General features: G+C 33.5%; 3 protein-coding genes across 7 annotated transcripts in view; all 3 read right to left on the reverse strand.

Moving 5' to 3' along the window:
• Positions 1-1,368: 1,368 nt before the first annotated feature.
• OtopLc (Otopetrin-like c) overlaps positions 1,369-26,515 on the reverse strand; it is a 54,694-nt gene continuing 29,547 nt past the window's right edge. For all 5 annotated transcript variants that reach the window (XM_053743822.2, XM_053743823.2, XM_053743824.2 and 2 more), the window contains 6 exons: positions 18,888-19,005; positions 18,460-18,568; positions 15,830-16,009; positions 8,156-8,316; positions 7,608-7,770; positions 1,369-5,546 (listed from right to left, as the gene is read on the reverse strand). In XM_053743822.2, the coding sequence (XP_053599797.1) occupies positions 4,537-5,546; positions 7,608-7,770; positions 8,156-8,316; positions 15,830-16,009; positions 18,460-18,568; positions 18,888-19,005 (1,741 nt within the window). In that variant the 3' untranslated portion in view covers positions 1,369-4,536. The remainder of the gene's footprint in view (positions 5,547-7,607; positions 7,771-8,155; positions 8,317-15,829; positions 16,010-18,459; positions 18,569-18,887; positions 19,006-26,515) is intronic.
• LOC128669202 (uncharacterized) lies at positions 10,463-13,186 on the reverse strand. The gene has a single exon (XM_053743827.1). The coding sequence runs from the start codon at positions 12,293-12,295 to the stop codon at positions 10,484-10,486; it is 1,812 nt and encodes a 603-aa protein (XP_053599802.1). The 5' UTR covers positions 12,296-13,186; the 3' UTR covers positions 10,463-10,483.
• On the reverse strand, positions 13,383-14,603 carry LOC135309696 (uncharacterized). The gene has a single exon (XM_064435910.1). The coding sequence runs from the start codon at positions 14,520-14,522 to the stop codon at positions 13,398-13,400; it is 1,125 nt and encodes a 374-aa protein (XP_064291980.1). The 5' UTR covers positions 14,523-14,603; the 3' UTR covers positions 13,383-13,397.

Consider the following 26,515-nt stretch of genomic DNA (forward strand, 5'->3'; position numbering starts at 1 on the left):
GATAATATATTAACTTTTAGAAAACTAGATAGATGACAACTTTAGTACAGTCTTAATCAATCACTGAGATGTATGAGTCGTAGGTACAGTCCACAATGTAATTATTACGTCAATAATGATTTTATTTTATACTTAATTACAATAAGGTTTTGTTACATTAGTCAATCTTGACGTTAACTTTAACCACTCTAAGGATGGGTTGCACCGTCAAACTTGACGCAACTCACCCTAAGTATTTCGATGAACGTCCCCTTAAAAAGATCTACACACATTATATTAAATGTTAATACGGAAAAGACCATTCAACTGTATATTTACGCAAACTTTATATGTGTATGACCTCAATACCTGTGTTGCTGACTGTACTATTGAGAATACTTGCCATTGAATTCAAATCGCCATGTCAATTTCTCAATCTGACATGATTTACCTGTGTCCATATAGAGTCTTGCTGTCTCTCTTCTTATAAGGCAGCTCACAAATTGGACCGATGGCTTCATTATATTATTATGATAGCTTAAAATGGTTCAAAAACTCGTCGTTGATTTTTTAAGGACCATACATAATATGGGATTATATTCATAATATGTCTTTAAATACGAGTGTATTCACATTTGAAGTTCCTCTCTCTTATGTTCACGTATTCCCGGTTGCATTCGGAAATGTTACAAAGCGATGCCCGGGTTCATCGCAAAAAAAAATCACCCTTGTAATTTCTAGTGCTAGCTTTGAAGCTGCCTTATAAATCATAATAGAAAATTGAGACATTTGCTGATACAGCATACCCTTACAGCTGAAAATGATTCAATAACTTCGATTTCAATACATAAATCAGTGTCCATTCAATGCTTTTATCTTTATCGCATTTGTATATCGTACTTCAGTATCTGGCACTAACCGTTCATTGAACTTGGCCGTCGATGCGTTAGATATTTAGAGCATCACCAATGTAACTGATAGTGTACTTATAAATAATTCCGATGACGAAACCCTGAAGCTGACATTCAAATAGCTGTAAGTAAATAGAATAGAAATTGAATGTGGCGTATGATCCCGCCCTAGTATAGGACCACACCCAATCTTCCCGTGGATGTCGTAGGCGACTAAGGGACAGGGTTGACGTCAAGCAAACACCTGGTTGTAAAAGCGCATCCAAATCTTCAAAATTGAATACTTAGTACATTTTTAGGCAAAACCTGGACTTCGGGGCGTCACAACTCCGAATATAACCGGGAAGACGCGAGGATGAGAGAAAAATAGAAGAGAAATTTAATGTTCGATTTTGTGTTCGATTCATACCTTCGACGATCGTTGACGATATCTGACGACCTCCGTAGCGTAGTGTTTTTCAAATTAATTACGCTTACAATGATTCCAAGAAATTTTATTTGCTTTTTAATTTGAAACATCCAAGAAGACAATCAGCTATTCACAGTCTCACCTAACTAAATAAATACTTCACAAATATATGTATACTTATTTAAAAATCATTACGCTAGTATCACTATTATTTTACAAAACTAAATAGTTTTAAAAATTATCCAAAATGTCATATAAATAGGTTATTTAACAAATATTTGGTATAAATGTAAAACCTTACTATATCTAAACGTCAAAAGTGTAAGACGGTCATAATTGGTGTTCTCAATAGATATCTAACAAAATCATTCATATTTATACATTTGACGAAAAGGTGATAAATGCTCAAATTAAAGAAAAAATATATCGTATATTATATTATTTTTCCATGTATAAAAAAAAACAATTTATGTCGTTTAAAAAATTTACTGCTACGATTTTCAAAATGAATGATTTTGTCGTTTATCTTATAATTATACAATTATTAGGTTACCAAGACTAGAGTCTCTTGCCATAAACAATTGACCTTAAACCATAAATCCATAAAATAATATAACAACAAGGATGTAATTTAAGTATTGTGTTTATTAGTTATTGCACAAAATAATGCAATAGGCCAATGTTAGCCGCTAATTAGTAAACAGTTAAGCGATACAACTAATCATAAGCTCAAAATAGTCTCTTCAAAAAATTGTCATTATGTGAGTATTATGTGGTCAACTTACACTTTTCAACATAATTTTACACATACTATAAATAATATATAAATACTAATACTACTTACATATTATAATAAAGTATGTCAAATATTTTCAAATACATCAAACAATTTCGTTTTCTGAAACCCTTTTTTTTATTGAGACGCAAGATAGAGAACTCTTACTTATTTGGATATTATACTATGTATATTGTAAAATATACTAAATGAATCATGTTCATTAGATATTTAAATAAAACTTTTACAAAAACCATCAAGTTATTTTTGACACAAGCTTTTATTGTTGTCAGAGAGATCTTATTGCATTCAATGTGTGACCAAAAAATCATGTCCATGCAGTAAACCGTTGAGGAGTTCCCACGTCAGAAGCCGTTCCTGGGTATACCATCAGGTCATGCTTATCATAATAATGCATTGTCATCCAAACCAAACGTGTGTACAATATTTCGGCTCAATCGGTTAAAGATATCAGCTGTTTCAAACTTGAATTGCAAAATTCGACCCGAGACATAGGGACATACATAAATAGTTACTTGCAAGTATATATATTGCAAGATAAAAGCTTGTAAAAAGGTATATTTGTGGCAATTTGAGCAATAGTAGTACTTACAAGAGAAAAATGATCATAAATACAAGAAACAAATGTAGTTAGTACTTAAGAGTTATATGTTCCATTAATATAGTACATACATATCATTATAAAATATTCATACATTTTCTACGAGCTGACTTTTCAAAATACAAGCATTGGACTCGCAATGTACTGGACGAAATAGCTACATCTATAATAATATTTATTTGCTGTACCTTGATTTATATATAGCATGCTAAAATTAATATAATATTTCATTCAATCCATTCTCATCATCGATGTTGAATGTGTCATCTATTAACCATCCTTGATTGGCAAGCTTAGTAGTAATAGAATTATTGAACAAAACAAAAGATTTTGTTCGGTGTTTTTTTGTATAATGAGCAGTTAAACAGGCATGCGGCGTATCTGACGGTAGGTGATCACCACCGCCTATAGACAAGTGTTACCTACCTACTGTGTAACCTAAGTTCTTTTGCCACAGTATGTTGTTTAATTATATACCTGTCTCGCCCTTCAAACTGGAACACACCAATGCAAACATTCTTGATTGGTTGCAGAAACAGATGCGACCAGGGTAACCAAACCAGGCAGACTATTTTTCATATCTTCTTTTTCCCAAAACTCAAATTTCATTAAAATTAGATCATACGGTCAAGAGCGTATAATTTAGTTCTACACTGCACAATAGGTACATATATAATTTTAAAACTGCTATAAAATTGGAGCAATTAGATCAATTTATAAAATTTCCTTTCCTACTCTTATAAAACTTTGGTGTTCTTTTTTCTAACTACTGGGTCCTTGGTACAGTATCGCTACGATCAAAACTTTTCGAAAATATCGACACTACATTTTTCGCAAAAATATGGCTACAAAATCTCTAAATCCAGATCGGACTATGTCACAAACTATTTTCATCTGTATGTAAATTACTTCACTACAATCATCATCAAAGCTCAATGCTCAAAAAATGATCAAAAACATACTACTTATTAGGTCGATTTATTGTTCCCGTTTTATATTTATATGAATCGTTCCTGTTATATGAATGATTGAAAATTACTTCGACGATATTTAGCATATGAGAAAAATATAATAATGGGACATGTTAAGTGAGAACTAAAATATGAAACCTAATATAATGGAAGACATTCATTTTGAATTATCATACTCGTAAGTTCTATTGCTAGTGTGGTTTAATTACTTAGTGGAATGTTGACACAGGCTAGGACAGATAACAAATATATAACCTTAACTAATTTACATCTGAAACAAAATATGAATTTGAACACAATAACTTATGCAATTCCAACAATAACACTACACTTGCAGACAAAGTAACAGGATAATTATATATTAAGCGATAAGTGAATAAAATCCTACCCGTTTAAGAGAAAAATATAGTGATCTAAACATTATTAACATATTCATACCACTATCGTTTAAAGCATTCAATAAAGCTACAAATAAATAACACATTAAAATATTTTAATACAATAACTTAACATTAGAGCAGTCAACTTCAAAACTAATTCAGGGTGATAATAACACGAGGTCGCCTTAAAGAAATAGATTACGATGAATGATACAAATGGTTATAATAATTTATAGTTACAAACTAATTCTATGTTTTAAATTTCAATTTTTGACGCTACGTTCATCTTTAAATAGCAACCGATATCAAACTACTGAACAGTTTCAGTGTAGGATTAGTTCAGTATTATATTTAAATTTTCCATGCACGCCTGAATAGTTGAATCTATGGCACTAACATCTAACTACACCACTGGTCTACTTTATAATTCCAATGTACCATAGTTCATGGACCAATGCATTGCACTTAGTACCTCCTTCGGGCCGGTCGCTACATGTATGCCGGCTTCATCTTATAAGCCCGTTTCCAAATTTCACATAAACAGACTGTGGAATGAAACCGATAAAAAATGGCCAGTGGCATCGAAACATGAGTTATAATCGTCCAGGCCCAAAGCCCGTAGAAGTGTAACTGAACTGGGTGCGATTCTGCTCGGGACTTTTCAAGGGTATTTATGGCCCACATCGCCAGATTTGTGACTAGAAGAAATGTTACTATCTCTCTTCCGGGTTTCTTTCGCAACTGTTCGGGTGTCTTCGCTGATCTTCGACTGGCATCCAAGATGAACATCGTCTGACACGTCGTCTGAATTAATGATGATAAAGCAGTTATTAGAATGAGAATAGTATTCTTCTCTATAGTAAACTGTCCACCGATGATAGTGAAGGTTCCGTAAATGAACATACCAGTTTGAGCCCCCACTAGAAGTATGTTGTCCAGTTCAAGATTTCGGTTGCCATCGTACTTCAGATTTCTAACGCATACCATTCCAGCCAAACTAGCAAATGTCGTCATGGCGTATAAACCCAATTCACATACGTTTACTTCCACGACGGCCAAAGAAGCGTATTCTTTTTTAGATACCAACACGAAAAATAAAATTAATGATATAATTGTAAGGACTAGTACGAGGATTCCAAAGAATAAACCCTTGTGTGCTCGAGCACAGTCAACGCTGTATAAATGAGGTGACTTCTTGTAGGCTAAACCTTCAAGGATTCTGGCTTTAGCTATGGCCACTGCGACATCTTTCGATGGATATTTGGATATGTTTTTCCACATGACGTATAATATGGCAGCGCAGATGAGTGAGTATTCAATAGTGCAGGGGAAGAGAAAGGGCGAGGCATCTTGGACTAGGGATCCCATGATGTTAGTTCGTCTACACTCGAAGATGTGATGGGGTCCTTTAAGTCCTCGGGGAACTCGTAGATGCGCCGCAGCAGGATGTGACGGTGGAACTTCCGTAGCCAATGAAGGTGAAAAGGCTTTTTGAAATGCTGAAATAATTTTTAAAAATTAAAATAGTAAAATCAGTTACAAATTAAATTTATCTAAATTAATAAATTATTATTTATTCGACTTTTGTATAGATACGAATAAATGTAGAAATTGTTGGTTCTCCATTATGAAGGGCCTGTAGAATTTAAGGCAAAATGCCGTCCAGCGTCGATAGGAGATCGGAATGCAATTGACATAACTTCGGGAATAGCCCATTATGCGGGGTTAAGGGTTATCTCAAATTAATGTCTCCCAAATGGGACAACCCGTCCAATTGCCAAGCAATCAAATTTAAATGTATGTACTTAAACCTCTATATTCGTATTCCTCATGACTGAGCATAGTGTGGTCATTTCACTAAAAGTAACACACACAATGATTTTCTTGGCACTATAATGAAGTGGTTTGCCATTGCCTTCTCATTTCACACACAGGTTGATATTCAACCCGAGTGTAGGCTTCCTCAAGTTTTCCTTCACTGGAAGTAAGTGGCGGTCGATGAAAACATGAGTCAGATTGATATACAAACACATGTTTTAATAAACCGTTTCAATGTATATTACTGCTTAAACAAGAAAGGGTCAAGTAAATGAGAGGACGCAGGAGTTTTCACATTATTCGGGTAGCGAGGTTAGGGTAGCGCAAACAAAAACGAGAGAGACCTTAATGCTTTTCAATTCAATTAAGAAATATATATTGAATTCAGAAATATGTTACTGAAATAAAAATTCAGAATTACAACTGTATAGATTCAAATCACATGATTAGGATATATAACTAATAAATGAAAAAGTATAATGAAAAGACATACATTTTGAAATTATTTATCATTCATTTTTATCCGAAATCCTAATAAATAGGACAATAAATTAACTTTACCACAATACAAAAGCATAAATAAGAAAATTATCTGTCTAGAAGGTATACTTTTTAGTGATAGATTCGCTTTATCGCTTTCCCTTCATTAAATTTATTATTTTTCAAATCTTAGGTCAATTAAAATAAGCTATATTATTATAGCTTCTATCTTAGGTCAATTAAATTAAGCTTATAATATAAATATTTATAAATAGCTAAGCAAAGTTGTGCTAGTTGATATATTTACTTATATCAGCACAACTTATAACAAAATATTCCTGATCAGGCAAAAACTATAAAATTCTTGGAAAATTGTAATCTCTGCCGGTGTCCTGTCGATAACTCTTTACCAACACCGACCTTTTACTACTACCGCATTGTATATTTATGTGGGTAAATATCGATTGACGGGACATCGAGTCGGCAGTACAGGACTACAGGTGCTATATGTATAGTATAGACTCGCGACTTCGTTCAACTAGGGTAGCGAAACGATACGAAACACGGAATTGTGAACGGTTGGTTAAAAAGCCACATCTCATTGCCTATGTATAGATATTGATGAGGACATAAGAACATAGTTATTACGACTTTATTATGATTGGTATTTAAAACGGTTGTCGTGTATTGGTATAAACAAGTTCCAATCCTAGTCGTGTCACATAAGTTTGTATTCCACCACTTGTTTCCGGTGAAGAAAAACATTGTGAGGAATGTGTCATTGATTATCAACTTGTGTGTGAAACGGAGAAAGTAATATAAATAATAATAATGTGTATTTCATTTGATGTAATGACCACCAACATCGCCTGTGAAGAAGAAGAAAGTATTACGTTCCTCGGGTAAGTAAATTATGTACTTAATTACGCTATCCAAATAGTAGTCTACTACATATCTTCATGGATAGGGTAACTATCTAGGAAAATTACTAAAATACCTTTTTATTATCCATTAACAGTCAAAATTTCTGATACTAAAAGGGGACTTTTAAAAAGGGGAATTACAGTGTTTCAGGTTTTCTACGGGATCCACAAGAAAATAACCTTTACTTTGCTACTACTTTAATATTGCTTAAATTTCGGCAGTGGACTTAGTTTTTAGTTTAATTTTCAACCAATGAAGATTTTAGAATCCTGAATTCTTTTTTTAACCCCATGCCTACTGAAGCCTCCAAGTCACTATAAAATACTTGAAAATCTTACCTAGCCGATGTGAAAGGCCGATGGTTTTGTTCTCCGGGTCGTAGAAGGTGAGAATTTCGTGCTTGGTCTCTTGGACCAGCACGTTCAGCCACACGCTCAGATTGGTGCCCACCATGTGCATCAGCCCGAACCTGGCCACTATCTTATGCTTGTACACTTTCATCTGTAATTTTAAATTTTATATTGTTCTTAGAATAGAAATCAAAATGCAAGAGTTTGTCTGATGAGTGAAATCTATATTGTCATAGATTTCTTTTTATTTATGAACATACTCTGACTTAATGTCTTTTTAGAACTGATGTCCGATTTAAATATAGCAACAAAGAAAAGGCATAATAAATATAACAAGATTATGTTTAAGTAAGTTAAAAATCTTTGGACTAAATAGTCCCAGAATGGGAAGACCAATCATAAGTTAAAAGCTTGCTGCAAGTCAAACTCAAAAAGTCAAGAAAGGGTGAAACGTTTATACCTACGGTCTATTTAGACAATGTAGTAATGGCACTAACGTCATTCTTCAAAATTTTGCGTATAAATCATAATGTTACCTCGTTGTTCAGAAAGATGAAGTACATCTGTATGAAGATGAAGGCCATCCTGGTGGCGGGCGTGAGAGCCAGCAGCACGTTGTGACAGTTCGTGTTCCTCTCTAGCTCCCAGTACTGCCCGAACTCCAGCCCGGAGTAGATCATGGACCCAATGCCGAATGCTGTAAATGTAGTGGAAGTATTTATGGATAGTCTAGATAAAAAATTTCGACTCTTTTCGACTTGGTGAATTTATTTTCCAAGTCATGTAATTTCGGGTGAGATCAAGAAATCAGATTTCAAATGAAATAGACTAAATAAAATTTTACACTTGCTAGAAATATCATCAATAAAACAACTCAATGTTTTGTAAATATTGAAGGGAATAATAGTTCTTAAATTGATTTATTTACCAAAATCCTATTATATCCAATTGTAAAGGATTGAAAGCTTTAATAGGCAGCAAGACAGACTGACTTACAGCAATCCCAAAATTTTCTGAGCGCTTTGTCAACTACATTATTAAACTTTGTATAAAAAAAGACAACTAACAACAAAAGAAATAAATAGAACATGGTCATAAAACTTGCCGGCCTATCTTCATACATAGCGGCAAGATAGGCATTGTAAAACCGGGCATACGATATGGACAAAAGACATTAGCGCTTTGTCCATTTTCTTTTCATATGTTTTTGATTCGCGCTTTTCTTTCTTGTATTTATTAATATAAATACATAGACTTAATATATATTCGATTCGCATATACCTAATGGTATAAGCGAAACGAAGATATATTAAGTCTAATGTTTTCCCTTTCTACGACTTTGTATATAACCGGCTGTTGTAACCATGCAGCCACTATTATTTGCAACTAATTAGTTACAAGGCTTGGTACAGTTGTCTCTCTCTTACCAACTAGAAAGATTTATCAGGAACGGCTGTTGGAAACTTCATTATGTTTACATTAGGCATTGGCACACGTCAACTAAATAAAAAGTTGGCATCTCACGAATTTGGAAAGAGGATTATGTAGCTTAGAAGTTTGATGAGAACAAATTATGAACATCGAAAGCAGCCCATACATTAATTCAAACTCGTATTAATATTAATTTAAGATTACTTAACTTTAATCTTATAAGTTAAGTTTATGAATGTGAGGTAAATATAAGTATAGATCTGATTTTTTTGAAGCCATTATTTGGGATCTCATCGGTAACTGTGTAGAGATGATCATTCCAACACATTTTATAGAATCTTTTGTTTCTATTTCGTTTCTAGTTTGCAATGTAAACAATGTTTAGGCACAAACAATGGTTAATATTAATTATTATAAGAAATAAAAATAGCATGGCCATTGCACACAACAACCTGCCTAAAGTATTCCTGAAATAAGCTCTTGACTTAATGTTTCATTTTCTGTGATCAACGACAGTAATGGATGTTTAATTATATTTACAAAACCTTTGGAACTCCACATTACCTTTTGAATAAATACTGAAAACAAATACAGATAAATTACTGATAACTTTGTTTTATCTGTCTACATTCATTGGAAGTCTATATATAATTAGGTAATAATTACAGAATTAGAGCCTCCTATATGAATATATATCGTTATGATACTGTAAAGAATTAAAATAAATTGAGGTATAAATCTACAGCATTTAAATTGTTATTGAAGGCCATCCTATTCTAGACAACTGGTGATATACATAATATACAACTCCACCCACATAAGCTATATGTATATATATAATCCAAATGTCATTAAAATCGGCCAAGCGCTTTTCGTATTCATAATATTACCATCATTAATATTATGAATACGAAAAGCGCTTTAGTACACCTACTTTTGATAATTCCATTGGAAATTGATAATAATTGTCTTTCATTTAATTCTCGTGGGTCTATTTGTAAATACATTTTACGAATAGCCGTAACACAATGGTCAGGGATACAACCTACGTTCTGTCTAATATCAAAACCATCACTCTGTCAAAAACTCTTCTCTGTCCGTCACCAAGCGAAACACCTAACCCTACCTGGTCTACCCAAATATATTTCTCAGCCATGATTTTTACGTCTACTAGCACGTCTTTTCTTTTCTATTTTGCCCATCATAATTAGTTCATATTGGTCGTGTCATAAAACTTAAACCAAAATATCCAATCTTACGCCTTTTGATGGTTTGCCACACAAGCCTAATAGATTAAACCACTAAAAACGTTAGTTTAGCTATAGATATTAGGATAGAAAATAAAAGTGTTATAAAATGCATTTAAATAAAATGTTTTGGATATTCGTATAAAATAAAAACATAGCATTCTCTTCAAACATCGATTATATTTATTACTTGATTAATTCTATAATAAAAACGAAAATTGATATACACACTCCTATTACATAGAACAAATAAACATGATACACATTTTCAATTTTAAATGGTCCTTTGCCTTTTCTGAGACAAGCTCTCTTTTGTAATAAAATGGATCTCTTTTCTATCATATCTCGAAAACTTTTAATGAATAGGCCAGATTCTGATAATTTTAGCACTTGATAGTTAAATTGAGCTAGAAATGGAAAACCTTTGTTGACAAATATTGCACGTTCCATTCGTTGTAACGGTGCTACTCGCATCATATGTATTTTACATCTGTTTGTATGATTAATGACATAAAGATATTTGTATAAAACATTAACTGTATAAAACCCTTTGTTTTCTGTTAAATATAAAAGTGATGATTCAGTACTCTCGCATTCTGGCGGTAAATGTTCCAAATGATTAAAAAACGACACCTTAGAATCTTTCATATACCCTAATACAGGATTTGGAATACATGGTTTATAGTTTTTTCTCACTAATGTATCAACATCTTTAACATCGATAATTTTACCTCTAAACGTAGTATAACTTGACAGTGAAGACTGATAAAAGGTGTTGACAAAAAATACAAACCACGCCCAAATTAAAAGGCACATTTTAAATTTAAACCTTCGTTGTAGAAGGTTTCCCGTATTCCCACAAATAGTAAACAACATATAGTAAAATATCGAGCTAACACTTGCGAAAGTTGTGCTCTTTAAATATGAAAAAGCCTTTTCAATAACAATGAGCAAAAAGCAGACGGTCAAAGTGACTACAAATAAAACAATCCGTGTTTTATTCCTGAAAGCATGAACAAATATAGCCCATCTAGGCAAGTTATCTCCTCGCGATGAGAAAATCATTAGATAATCGTCTGTAAATGTAAAATATGTCCAAATGTAATCAAATAACAGATTTCGGTTACCCATATTGGCAAATCCACCCAGCGCAATATTTGCTGATCCATTTTGCAAAACTCCAAGTAGGTCAGTAGCTTGATTATTATTGTTAATATCACCGAATCTTTCAAACATTTGGTCATATTCATATACAAAATCAAATTGCTCCATTTCTGCTAATAGATTAATAACATCATTTTCTAATCCAACTTTACGATCTTTACCTGGCAAAAATACAAAAGGTGGGAAATGGTGTGTAATTACTCGGAAAATGCAATTTTTAGAACTTCTAGATTCTGGAACTGGAAATATATTACGGCCAACTGTGAGACCTTTACAATCATTTACTCTTTTTACATTTTCGTAATTTCCACATTCATATTTATGATATGGGAGATAAGTATAAATAACTTGGGCAGCGTCTTCTCGTGTTACGACTAAAACTTCAAAAATATAGTTTTGAAATAGTGTCTTAAACACATCATTTAGTTTATTTTTGGGATTCGTACATTCGATGACAATTATAAAGTTTGCTCGAGGATTCCAAAACAAATCTTTTTTGATAATTTCAATCGTTGATATCAATTCTTTATTTTCGCTAATGACAATCAAATAATTGTGGTGTAAATTTCTATATGAATTATTTAAGTCAGTCCTGTACACGGTAGTAACGTGGTTAAGTTTATGAATGTGAGATAAATATCGATCTGATTTCTTTGAAGCCATAATTTGAGATCCCATCGGTAACTGTGTAGAGATGATCATTCCAACACATTCTTTAAAATCTTCTGTTATTGCGCTTTCAACAGCACTCTTCACTTGCAATAAAACTGTGTGAACTGTACTAATTATCATTATTATTAGTAGGATCATGAGAAACGAAAACATCGTAGCCATTGCACACTACAGAGACTTATTCAAAGTATTCCAGAAATAAGCTCTTTGACTTATGTTTCATTTTCTATGATCAAACAATTTAATGGACGTATTTAAAAATACTGATAAATTACTGATAACACCAACCACTACCAATAGCCAGGCAATTGGTATGGTGATATAATATTATCTGTTGTTTTTAACAGAAAATAATCATTAGTAATTATCAAAAGTAAACGTTAAGAATTACAGTCACATGCATAAAACTAATAACAATGCTACTCTGAAGAATTAAAGAAAATGAGGTACAAATCTATAGCAGTTGTTTTTGAGTTTTTTAGTTACATAATTTATTGAGTTTTGTAAGCACCTGATTAGATCGCTCTTAATAAAATGGGATTACATCGATACTGAACAAGTCCTACAGATTCCAGTCCAATTTATTATCATGTCCAGTGAAGCATAGTTGCTTGCAAGCTCCACGTGTAATTTTAAAAGATTATCTTTTTTCCTTTCTTTTTAAACAAGTAGTATCTTTGACTGTATAGCAAGTAACTTCTACTGTAAACCTATTGTCGATAACTGTTAACGTTATATGTTATGGTCTATAACATTGGTTACCATAGGACAGGCGTGTTGCCTAGTGTGGGACCAATTAAATAAATATGTATGGACAAATCACACAAATTGAGTTGGCACCAAACTAAGTTTGAGACTTGTATTATGGGTTACCAACTCAACGGTACTATAATCTATAACATATACATATATAGATAAATATACAAGACCCAAGTAAATCTGAAAAAGTTCATTTTCCATGTTGACCTGACCGGGGATCGAACCCAGGACCCCCAGTGTAGCAGTCCGGCATGGTGACCATTAGGTCATAGAGGTATTAAATTGTATAAGCAATGTAGCAAGTTTATATGATAGTTAATAAAATTTCAATTTCGACCTATACAAGTCATAAAACTATTGATATACAAAAAATGACGATAATTTCTTCAGAGTAACATCATAAACATATTTTGTATATATATTAGTAAAATCTAGAAATGATAAATATGTAATGAAGAGCAAATGCGTAATCTGCTAGCCAACAAAATAGTTGTCTTCGTTATCATTATTTAAAGTAAAATTTAATTAGTTCTATGATAAAAACAAAAGTCGCCACACATACACCGACTCCATATATTGCAAATATAGGAAACAAATGCTGAAACTTAAAAGCTAATGTACCTCTTCCAACACAATCGTCCTTCATAATATAATCAGAAATTTGATATATTTTCAAGTTACGCATACTTTTTATAAACAATCCAGATTCTGATAATTTAAGCACTTGGTAGTTAAATTTATCAATAAATGGAAAGCCTTTATTGACATATATAACCCGCGCCACACGTTGAAGAGGTGCATGAGGCAGAACGTGTATTTTACATTTATTTGTGTGGTTTATGACATAAAGGTACTTGTAGAAACTATTAACTGAATAAAAACCTTTATTTGTTGTCAAGTATAAAATTGCAGACTCTGTCACTTCACACTCCCGCGGTAATCCTTTTAAAGAGTTGAAATTAGGCTTTTCGCCCTCAATGTTTTTCATAAACCATACCATAGTACTCGGAATACAAGCGCTGTAGTTTTTCCTAACTAACGTTTTTACATCTGAAACTTCGATAGATTTACTCGTGTATGTAGATAAGGTTATAAGTTCAGACTGATAATATCCGGTTACAAAAAAGGCAAACCAAGCCCACACTAAAAGGCACATTTTTAATTTTAATCTGCTTTGAATATGAATTCCGGATTGTCCACAAATAAAACCAAACATATAGATTAATGTCGAAGTGATGTCACTCGTTAATGTGTGCTTTAAATAGGAAGATATTTTTTCCAACATAATAAGTAGAAAAACTGTAGATACGATGACAACAAAAAAAATAATCCATGTTTCACGTTGTAAAACGTAATAAAAAATTTGCCATCTAGGTATGTTTTCACTCCGTGACGAGTAAAATGCTAAATAATCATCTGTGAAAGTGAAATACGACCAAATGAAATCGAATAATTGTACTCGATCGAGCTTCAAAAGGAACCCGCCCATTGCTATATCAACTGTTCCATTTTGAACTGAACCAAGAAGTTCAGTTGCTTCATTATTATTATTTACAGATCCGAATCTCTCAAACACACCATCATATATGTAGGTGACATTGAAATGCTCCATTTCGGCTAATAAATTCATTACATCTACTTCCAAACCAGTATCAGACTTCAAACTATTATTATCGGGTAAATATGATAATGGAGGGTAATTATGTGTAATTACGCGCCAATTGCAGTTTTTTGTGCTTCTGGTTTCAGGCGCAGGGAATATGTTATGATCAATTGTTAGGTCCTTACAATTGCTGACTTGTTTTATATTTCCGTGATTTCCACATTCGTATTTATCATAAGGAAAATAAGTGTAAATTATATATTCGTCTTCATACTTCGTAATAATCAAAACATTAAAAATAAAATTGCGAAAAAGTGTACTAAACAGTTTCTCTATTTTATTAATGGGATCTGTGGATTCAAATATGATTACGAAATTAGTATGAGTATTCCAAAGAATATCATTTTTAATTTTTTTTAGATAATTTGCCAAATCAATATTTTCGTTTATGATGAACAAATATGTTATGTTATGGTGTAGTTTATCATATTTTTCTCTTAAATCAGTACTACAGATCGTAGTTACGTGGTTGAGTTTATGAATATCTGGTAAAATATATTCTACTCTCCCCAGAGCCATCAACTGCGATCCAATCTGTAGCTGTGTTGAAACTATGTTCAGAATACATTTTTGCAGCTGCTCTTCAGTTTGGTCGTTAATATCAATTTCAAATCTGGGAGCAAGCGTAGAAACTGTTCTTAATAATAATATGGTTTTGATGAATACAATCAAAGTGTACGTCATTTTCCACAATAAAAGCCTACTGGACTAGCCAATGCACAATAAACGTATAACGTATATTTAGCCATTAGCCGTATATTTAATGATGACCAAATCACTAATCTCAATCAAATTACTTTCTTGTGTAAATCTAAGTTGGTTAATGTTATCTTACAACTAATGTGTGTACATTTTCTTTAACAAATAAAATTAGCCCATTATTGTGAGTGATTGCCTGTAGTTACGAGCATATATAAAAAAATATCAAAGTACCCAGGAAAAACACTGTTTAAATTCCTTTAAAGCTTAAAAAGCTAGAACCCCCTTCGTTTTCAATATTGATAAAGCATAAATAAAAGATAGGTTTTAGTTATTTATTATACGAAAATTCTAACTGTTCTTAACCTGAAACTGCACTCTGCTGGTGAGGGAAGGCGAATCCAATAGACAGTCTCTTAATATGTATGGTGTAATTAGTAAGAAAATATCCATCGCCCATCTGTAAGTAGAAGCTACCGTAGTTGTGTACGTATTGGGTACTCTGGTGGTGAGGGCGAACAGGTTTGAGAATAATGCTAGAAACATACTACAACAAGCAAGAAATTAAATCTTACCAACTGCGCCCATCCGTAAGTAGAAGCTGCCGTAGTGATGGACTCTGGTGGTGAGAGCGAACCCAAGGGACAGTCTCTTGGCAGCCAGGTTTGCAGGCAGCTGCTGCGGGGTGGCTGTGCTGCGCTCCGTCCGTGAAGAACAGGAGTCAGATTCTGAAGGGGACGAGCTTGAGTCTGTTTCTGTATATTAAAAAGAACAGTTATTCTGAGATAGAGGTAAAATTGTCAAATTAATCATAAACAAATTGCACCCTGCTTAACGTCTTGAACAAGGGGATTTGCACAAATTTGATTCAGTTTTATATTGAAGGATTTGTTTATTTCTTATCGCTATTTATTTCTCTTTGTAATGAAGTAATTGGTGGTTAAAAATATTTGCTATAATACTGGTGAAGTAGACCGTTTGGACAAGAAGACTGTTCGGGATAGCGTACCGATGGTTACGGAAGGAAGAAACGGATATTTTTTCAAACTTCTATAAAAACAAGGCAAAAAATTACCTAGGACAAATTGCTAGCTCCACGATGTAAAAAAATAATTGCCCTGTTTTAAAAAGCTACACAATGAACACGGTGTTTCCACGTCATTTAAATAACAAATGCAGATTTGCTTGGCTGAATACGAAAAATTGTTTCCTATTTCCACTTTTACAGAGCCTGACAATGGATTAAAGAAATTACAGATATTAACTATTACTTTATATTAATTCCAAACGAACGATCAGTAATATTATCGTCACAACATTTAATTTAATAATTCCATTGTACATCCACAACCGCGAAATGAAACGTGAAAATATTTCACGTTTTTAAAGTGTGGGACAGGAAGATGGGCAAGATTATAATATATTATCAAGATTATAATAATTACATATTGCTAGTTAGTTAAAACTTGAATTGTATGTACCCAGGATCGGCCCTGACAGAACTCCTCAACGGTATATTGCACGGACTTGTTTTTATCATCTCTTTGACGACAACAAGAACTTGCATCAAAAATAATTTTGTAAAACACACTCTATAACATATATTCAATAACATGTATACTTCTGCATATCAATATTTTGTGGCCTTACTGTGAAGGGTTTCGACTCGAGCATAAGGGTAATATATACGTCGAAAACAAGGAAAACTAGGTATTACGTCACATGCGAAAGCTTTGTTTTTCCTCCCGCTGCTTGATTTTTCCGTGTTTTGCTTCGACTGCATGGCATAGATCTATAAGTATAGTTGATCACTACAAAAGAAATTGGCAATACGAAATTGAAAGAATACGGAGATAATATTTTGTCATATGTTATATTACGTCATTAATTGTTTTTATTTAGCTCATTTTAGGTTATTATTTAAGTTGGCGTAAAAGAAGAGAGCCCTGATCTCACTAATTTGCAGAAAAGAGCTTAGATCATGTACTCACAGAAAACTTCCTTATAAACGTACAAATACTCATGTCTTAACAAACTACTCGTACGTGTAACATTTGTAAAACGCACTGAAGTAAACGCTATTAACATTATTCAGTGGCAAAAGGACTTTTTAAACGTAAACTATATCAAAAAGTCTAGACCCGAAGTACCTATATCACTCTCTGCGTCTCACAAATTTAGTTCCTTTACAAATGCAGCGAAAGAAACCAAAAAGATTTTGATCAAATTGCTCACAGCGTTTTGCCAACTCGTTTATTCTTTTTAGCACCGTCGCAGTTTTAAAAATATCACTACATTTGATTTTAAACTCTCTAATTAAGCTAATAAAGTAGGTTTTACCATGTTGGAAGAATTTAAAAAACCAGTTAAAAACAGTAAAAAATTACAACATCTTAACTCGATGTTAATCAAGAAAAGGCTCTCTTTTATTTTCGTTTGCTTCATAAGTTTTAATTTTTGATCCAACTTAGACAAAGGAAAAAGCAAATAATTAATAAAGGTTTATCATTGATTTGAAACTTTTGAATTTTTTAAATACTCATTTAGGTAAAAACGTGTCGTGCTATATTCTGAAACATATGTGAAACTTCTATGCAACCTACGTATTATTATAAGTACGATTTGAAACTAACGGGGCAGACAGGCTCAAATTAACGTCTATGACTAGACATTTGAATAAAAGCCATAAAATATTAACTGCTATGTTAAAGTGCTACATAGATATTCATTAGCGTAATAACAATAAAAATTGGTTTCTTACTAGAGGAATTATTGTTTATAGTAGCACACGTAAAAGTAGTTTGCTCCCAGTCTTACAGAAATCCTGTTATATCAGAGAGCCGATTTATTATTTTAATGAAAGACTTCGCAAGGTTTATAGTGCTTGCTATTTCTTTTTTTGTTTTGAGAACTGCTGAGGAGACCATACATTTTTGTTATATTTTATAAGTAGAGTATAGACATTTATTAAGTTATATAATTAAAGTTGCATGTGGGTACAACAAAAACACTTAGGGCGTAAATATCAGATCAACTAACAGCTAACTAGATAAATCTACCAGATTGACCAGTTTGCCCTATCGAATACTTGTGAAACTCAATTTTTAACGCTATCTGTTTGAAATATAACATATGTACTCTCAGATGCTTTACCTAGAAGCAATGACTTTGGTTGACTTTTTCAATTGCAGATATAAGTACTTACTAGCAACAACGGTCGTGGCGGCGTGGGAGCGCGCGCGGTCCCTCGCCAGTGCTGCATACATGTACAGTAGGAACACCATACTGCCGATGTACAGGTACAAGTAGAAGCCCTAAATACAGAAAGGCTGTGTTAACAATAACGTCAAAATAAAATAAATATATAAATATATTAGGACAAATTACACAGATTGAGCTAGCTCCAAAGAAAGTTCGAGACTTGTGTTATGGGATACTAACTCAACGATACTATATTTTATAACAAATACGTATATAGATAAACGTCCAAGTCCCGGGCCAATCAGCCAATTCCATCATGACCCGACAGGGGATCGAACCCGGGACCTCTCGGTTCAGAGGCAAGCGCTTTACCACTACGCCACCGAGGTATTTGATGGTGCAACTCACCCTAAATGTGATATGAAGACTTACCTCATAAAATGAAGGTGGAATGTAAGTAGAGATGACTTCTGCCATGGGAAAAGCGACCCCCATGACGACGAGCAGCTTCCCGTACAAAGCTGACAACGTGGTCGCTAGAGCATCACCTCTGGACAAACATTTTTTTTTATGAATAGTTTTTTTTATCATCTTTATCTCATTCTGTACACGCCAATACCTCTTTTTTCCATTAATTTCACTTTCGCGGGTCTACTGGAAGATTTGTATAGAAATAAGTAGTACTTAAGAAGTACTTTTGTACTTAGTTTCCTATTTGCAGGTTTTATAATTATACTATATTATGCTGTGTACATAAATAAATAATAAACATAACAAAGATAGCATTGAAATAAGTTATAATATATTACATAAGGTGTCCATTATGTTTTGACATTGGGAGGATATAAAACCCAAATAGTGCTGATAAGTAAATCTAAAGATTTCCCTACAAACGTCCTGACGGATTCTAAATCCTAAATCAGTTCACATGATTACACCAATTAGTTGGAGGGTACGTATATATGTACATGTGGACACTTTCTGGAAATATTTCCAGTTTCAAAACGTTTCCTGAACGAGAATAGGCAACATATCCAATTAATGAAATGTGGGAACAGCACATCACTATTCGTGATTTATTTAAACAATTCACCATCCACAAGTCCCATCGAGCCTTCAATTCGATCCAATACTGCACAATAGATCCAATACATTCGTGCATGTTAATCCTGCGAATACAATCCTATGTACAAAAGGACTAATAGGAAGTGAAACGAACAATGGCTGCGCATAAATAAATAGATGCAGTGTTTTCGCAGTTATTTATACAAGTCTTGGAGCCGTTGGGAAATCGAAGCTTTGTCTCGAGCCTACATTATCTGTTGCGATCTACAATTTTATCTTGTTAGAGAAAGAAATGTGAAGGTTATTTTTATCGAAAGATGGATATGAGATTCTGAAAGTCAGGTGAGATGTTCAGATTACAAGTTCACAAACTTGAATTTGCTCTACATTCAAAAAAATAATTTCTATCGGATTTTTTCATTAATGAATTTTTGTGAGAGAGTCATAATTTTTATTTGCCCAAAAAAATATTCATTCCAAAAAAATCAAATCTATAAAAATACAACCAAATTAAAGTAAATCCTATTAATTTGAGCAATAAATTACAGAAAAGCGAGATTGAAAGGGACTCGGTGACAATGTCAGTAGGATACTGTTAATCTAGGGAATAATTCCCGCCAAAGCCTTCCTTTGTTTTCGGCTACTTTGACAACAGACCGCGCCGAGTTTTTCGTTTGAATCGAGTTTCCTGTTTTAAATTTGAAACCCGAATGAACGTGGAATTGCTCTTGATTTTCTGTTTGTAGTACGTTTACGTAAAAAAAAATCACACTTGTCCTACTTAATTTTCAATGAACGAAAGAAGAATTCTTCATTCAATTACTTAACCAAAGCCTCATTTATGTTAGTACAAATATCCTGTGTTAGTAGAAAACAATTATTTATTTAATTTCAACGTGGAAAAAAATGTGCACAATGTATTTTAACTTTGAATTGTTAAAATTTATTCTAATCTTAGTATAGGTATCGTCAATTATTTTAGACAGTAAAATTAAAGTTTGAAATAAAGGCATATTAATCTTTTTACCCATATAACTATTTTTTTTTTATTCTGAACGTAAACAGTATTCTACTTACCTACTCGTTTCCCATTCTCAGTAATTCCGACGAATTTTACCCCACGCACCACAATTCATTATTTATTCAATTTAATCCAAGCCGGACATCGCGTACAGTGTCAAAATTACAGATCCTAATGTGTAATTGTGGTGTAATACATACGAAAGTAGTCGATAATTATGTATATTGTATATTATAAATTATATGACTGAACATATTATTATTTCATGGAATAGTTCAAAACATAGAGGGCGTACATAACACGCCAACAACCAGCCCAAATCCCACTCAAAATAATCTATCGCTGACAAATAGGCATCCATAAATATCCAATAAGCCCTAAGAAAGGGCATGAAGCAAAAAGCACTAAATAATACATAACCAGTCCTAGTTGACCTCTCAAAACAAGGCACACTGCTTCGGTCAATAAGATGTTTTAAATGTAAGATATCTTTTTGTGTTGGTTCCTGTAAGCCCTTGAGTTCCCTCAGAGGGAAGGGTCCCCTCTGCACATACCGTCTCCATAGCAACGGCGTGTTATTGGCTCCCCAAAGCTATGAAACAGTTTCTTAGTACAGTCGACAACAGAACTACGTGCCCAAATCCATTGCAAATTCGCTACCGGACTTATAGCACCGATTCTCCTGCAGGGTTACTTGATTTGTCGTTGGCTGTTCTCTGACAATGATACGCCTGCCGTTTGCAGTCTCAAATACTGACGTCATGCCATGAATGAATCTTGGGACTTAAAGGCATATTGCGATGCAAGGGTTGTCCTGCCTCTCAATAATAGAACGTGTAATACCTGGTTTTAAACCATTAAGAGACAATTTTGGTGCGCAAATGCGTCTGATAAGACCGAGAGTTGAATTTAATTTTTATAAGTAATAATTGTTATATTAACACTCTATACCAACAATAGATATGACATAAAATAGTAATTTTATTTTGGACGATAATTCCAGAGCGTTAATTATTTTGTAAAACAGTTTGTGGTACTTAATACATCATACAAATCAAAATATTTTCATGTCTTTATACATTTCATCTTTCACATTAGCGCGTTTTTATTTCATTGGAACTGACTATCCATGCTTGCATTAACACTAGATATAACTATGCAAATTTAACAACAAATTTAAGAAATTTCATCTTTATCGTGGATTAAATAAGTCTTATTCATTCACAATAAAAAGATGCAAATATAATCAAAGCCCTAAACAGGAACTAGTCTAGACAGAGCCCACAAAGAAGCTGAATTCGGAACTAAAGTTCACCAACTTATACCTAATATATACACAAACTGGTCCCGTATTTCAATGTCTAATGTTTGTGTTTGCTTGGTACCCAGACGCGCGCAATAACTTATAAAGTACTATTGGAGTATAATTTTAGTTCAGTTCCAGTATAATTACATAATTTAAAAATGAAATGTTGAAGATCCATCTACGCCTGTCAAACAAAATGCTATGTCAAATCTTACTGCTTTTAACTCCTTTTAACTTTTAACGCTTTTAACCCACGACAAATAAGTAATTTTAACAGGTACCTAGTCAGTATAATATTAGGACTATTTACTTTTATTTTGAATGCATTTATTTGTGCCGAATTTCATCATCATAGTCGTGTCATTGTGGTTGAAGGTCGTGACCACGAGTAGCTGGAGCTCCAGGCAACACGATCTTGTGCCTGATTTACAAGGCCAGGTGGACTTCGCTGCGTGTAGCCTTACGATATCCGTCCATTTAGTTTGTGCTCTTCCTTAACTTCACCGTGTCGAATTTAAATAAGCCTATACATTTTCATATAATACTTATTTTATTGTAGTTCAAAAAAAATAAGTAATGTTTATCGAAATTAATTTTGCGAGCGAAAATTTCGAATGGCATAATTATACTTGCGGCTAAGCTCGCTTGTTGAAGTTTAAGCACAGCACATAATTACTCAAGTTCTGCAAGTCGGAAGCAGCCCTTCGCTAACGCTAGTAGTTTGTCCCCAAATCTTTTGTCTTTGTTCTCCGCACAGATTTCACTAAACTTGGATGAATAATTCATGTTCTAAGGAAAGCTTTCCTTGCATTGTGAGTAACTTTTGTTAGATTAATGTCTTATGTATTAGAAGAATATATTTTTTTAATATTTTGCAATTTTTATCAATCGTTATAGGCAAATCCAATTCGATAGTATAAACTAAAGAAACTAATAAAAATTAGTGTTCGTACCTATATAATAAGTAGGTACTTTTGCCTTTTTTACGGACCCTGGGCTCGGACGCTCAATGACTGGAAAAAAATCAGGAAAACATTCAGATGCGAAAGAGACAATTATTTTGCTGATCTATTACAGGAATAAAAGTATTTCAAAATGAATGATAAAAAAGTTTTGTTAAATAATAATATTAGAAAAGCAATTTCAAAAAAAAGGTATAGATGAGTGTTATAAAAATAAAAAAATAAATAAAACAGGAATTTGTGATAGATTTACCTACACACAAACCACCGTTTACTGTAACAAGGGGTGATGTAATTCTATTATCCTATGTTCACCCTGCTAAGTCGACACATAATCACAAAAGTTCGTCTGTAACAGCAATAACCCTTACCATGGCGCCAGAAGTATATGTCTCTCCAATATTGTACATTTGTTTCTTGTTATCACAAAAAAATACCTACAGATACAGTCCTACCACTTCATCTCTTTCGGAGAGTCAAAAATTCCGAAACTGGAAATTTGTATGTCGGGTTTATAGTTGGAATTGATATGAAATAGTGACAGCCATGGACGTATAAAATAAGACTTTTTTTAGACGTCCATGGTGACACCATACCCAATTTCGTAAGGAACAAATACCTAACAGGGAAAAAATATCTAGCTATAAAGGGGCAAACGCAAGAAATAATGGCTTGATGTCGTCAACAATGATAAGCAAGCTAATGGTCTAACAACCAGAGATGCCGAAGACCGTGCGAAGCGGAGACGAAACAGTAAGTAAGCGGATCTTGGGCTTCGACGCTCAACAACTGAGGAAGGAGAACGAAATAAATACAAAATGTATGTTAATTTCATTGATACCACTACATCCTCTCAAGTCATATCCTCAGTAACACACAGCAATAAAGAATCGTCGTCGTGCAATATCCACAAGTCAGGGCTAACACAATTAGCTACCTTTCCCAATAAAACCCCCTCTGACAAATAAAACCGTACGAAATAAGGGTCATCCATTACCTCATTTGCTACGCTTTATCAAGTTTTACTTCGTTTCTACTCGATCATTTCGCCAAGAGTTGGTACATATAGGAAGAACTATTATTTTGTTGTTTTTTTTTTAATTCAACGATTCTTATGCTTCCTTCGATGAGAAGGCGTTGTAAATTTTATGTCTTTCAGTACTCATAACTAAACAAATAACTTATGACGGAATATAGTTTTAAGTTGTCTGAATATTGATTAGGTGGTGTCATTATTTATTGCGAAAGACGAGAAAATTTTATAAAAAATACCCCTCATCTCGTCATATGTTAAAAATGTTAAATAGCACAACATTAACTGGAGATCTCTGAAACGTTGAAATAACATGGAATTTCCATTGGCATTACTTCTCCCATTTCCCTTAAGTGCGCTGAAAAACAAAACACAAAATTTCCATCACCGTCTTTAGCATTTTCCCACATTCCCATATCGGCATCATAATACACTCGTGCTTCAAACGTCGTCCCTGCCTATACCTAACCATATTCAAATGCATCACGTAAAGTGAGTACTCTAGCAGTTGCCAGTATCCATGTAAATTAGTGGCGTATTACACATCTCCCTAGTAGCGATTTGCAGCCCTTTGTACGTTTTTGTTTCTAGATTATTAGATAAAGCTAATATATTTTATTAGAATTTGAGTAATTTAAACGAAAATTTCTCAAACACCTGGTTTATTTATTTTGGTTACGAAAATGTGTTTAACGTTTTATCGTAGAAAAATATTGTAAAGGTGTGTCTACGTATATTTGTTGATATAGTATTTCCGCTAAACAAAAAAAATCGTAGCCCGAAATTTTCCGCCCTGGCGTCTTCCCCACTCATCTGTCGTAATCCGCTGCAGTAAATGTGTACTCCTCTTAATTCCGCTTCCCAGGCACTAGACTACATTGTGTCACCGTGAGAGGTTTTCATTAGACTACACAGTCAGCGGGGAAAATGCAATTTCCCATTTTCCCCGCGAATGCGAACTGTGTAGGGAGGGGAGATCAGATCTTAGGGTGATATCGAAGTGACATTTCTCCTAGAAAAATGTGACTGCGCTCAACCTTCAGAAAGGTACTGGTCAGACGTTGTTAATGAGTCTCCCACATGAATTCAACATAAAGTTATCTAGTTTTTATTATGGTCCTCTAAATACCTATGAAATGTTTTTAAAATGTTCGATAGTGAAACACTGAAGAAGAATTTTGACACAGGAAGTGTGTCAAAATGTTAAACAAACTTAGAACATTATGTTGTAAATGTAAAATACAAAACCGACTAATATAACAAAGACTAAACCTCGGTTACTAGTGTGTCAGCATTCCATTATAATGTTGATTTAGTGTCGTGACATAGCCGAGGAACATTGTGCCTGCTTGGTGGTATACATTATGCCAATTAGGCCAAATGAAGCATTATGGAGCACACACCGCATTAACGGTCGAAATTAGCCTTTGCTGCCTATGAAACCTTTTAGTGTAATTGCGCGTTTAATTCATAATTAAATGGTGCCGTTAGCACTTTTATTTCATCTACAAGAATGAAAACATAATACAAAATATTCTTCATTTTCTATTAAGATGTTTCAAGACATCAGAATGTTTCATGACATTTCTTCTCGTCAATTCACTTCCATTAATAAATATACAATAAAGTACGTATCCCTACTTTGATGACGAGGTCGTAAAATTTCGGTAAATCGATTTTATTACATTACCTGAGTTTTCCCTGCACTTTATCCTCAAGAGCCTCCCTGCAAACACTCGGTTGCAAGCTTTTACGTTTTCTTGTAATTTATTACAGATCCGTGGTCTGAGCGCGAACATTTTTCACTCTGGCAATTTTGCCACCCGCCCAATGATTGGCTAGAGTGTATTTTTTATTCGAGCTCTCCTATTTCAATGCCCATTTATATCTGCACTGGACATGGGAAAAAGTAATGTTTTATAGTGGGTCGCAGTGCCAAGCTCTTCTATTTTATTACCCTTCTCTATTACATCTTTGATCTGAATATCTGTGCGGAGAATAGATTTTCAATAGCTTTAGAATTCATAGTTTCATTCGGTGTCTATGACATTTATGTGGATCATAAAATGGCCATAGCTCATGATCCTAACTTATATTTATCGCTATATTTGATGACTCATCGAACAAGAAAAAGCTGAGAAAATACTTATGAGGGCCCATCCTTGCACATTAACCTATTTCTGAGTAATTTTCCTCCAACCTTTCGAATTCTAACAGAGTTTCATAAGTATCATATTAGCCCAGATAATAAAATAGGTATATGGTGATTACTTTTTTATATTTTCCCAGCCTAGTTCGGTCCGGCCAGAAGAACTCATTTTATTTTATTGCGGCGAGCGAATGCATCGTGGGGGAGAATTTACGGCCGCAAAATTACCGCGATAAATTCGATACTCTTGACGTCATATTTCCCGTAAAAAGCGGAATATGGAAATTTTGCGCAACTATTACATTGGCATAAAAAGTGTTATGAAGTGGAAGCTCTGCGCTCTTGGAATAATTAATTTTAATATACCTACTTCCAGTTAGGTTCCTGTTTTATTAACTACTCTATTGTACCTATTGTAACTTTTAGATATAGATGAGTTTACTGTTATGATTCGATATGGTAAAGATCATTATTATCAATGCTAAGTTTAAGAGCAAGATGACTGCGAAATTTGGTAACACACA

The sequence above is a fragment of the Plodia interpunctella genome, chromosome 4 (assembly GCF_027563975.2).
Source record: "Plodia interpunctella isolate USDA-ARS_2022_Savannah chromosome 4, ilPloInte3.2, whole genome shotgun sequence".
In the NCBI taxonomy this organism is placed as follows: domain Eukaryota; kingdom Metazoa; phylum Arthropoda; class Insecta; order Lepidoptera; family Pyralidae; genus Plodia; species Plodia interpunctella.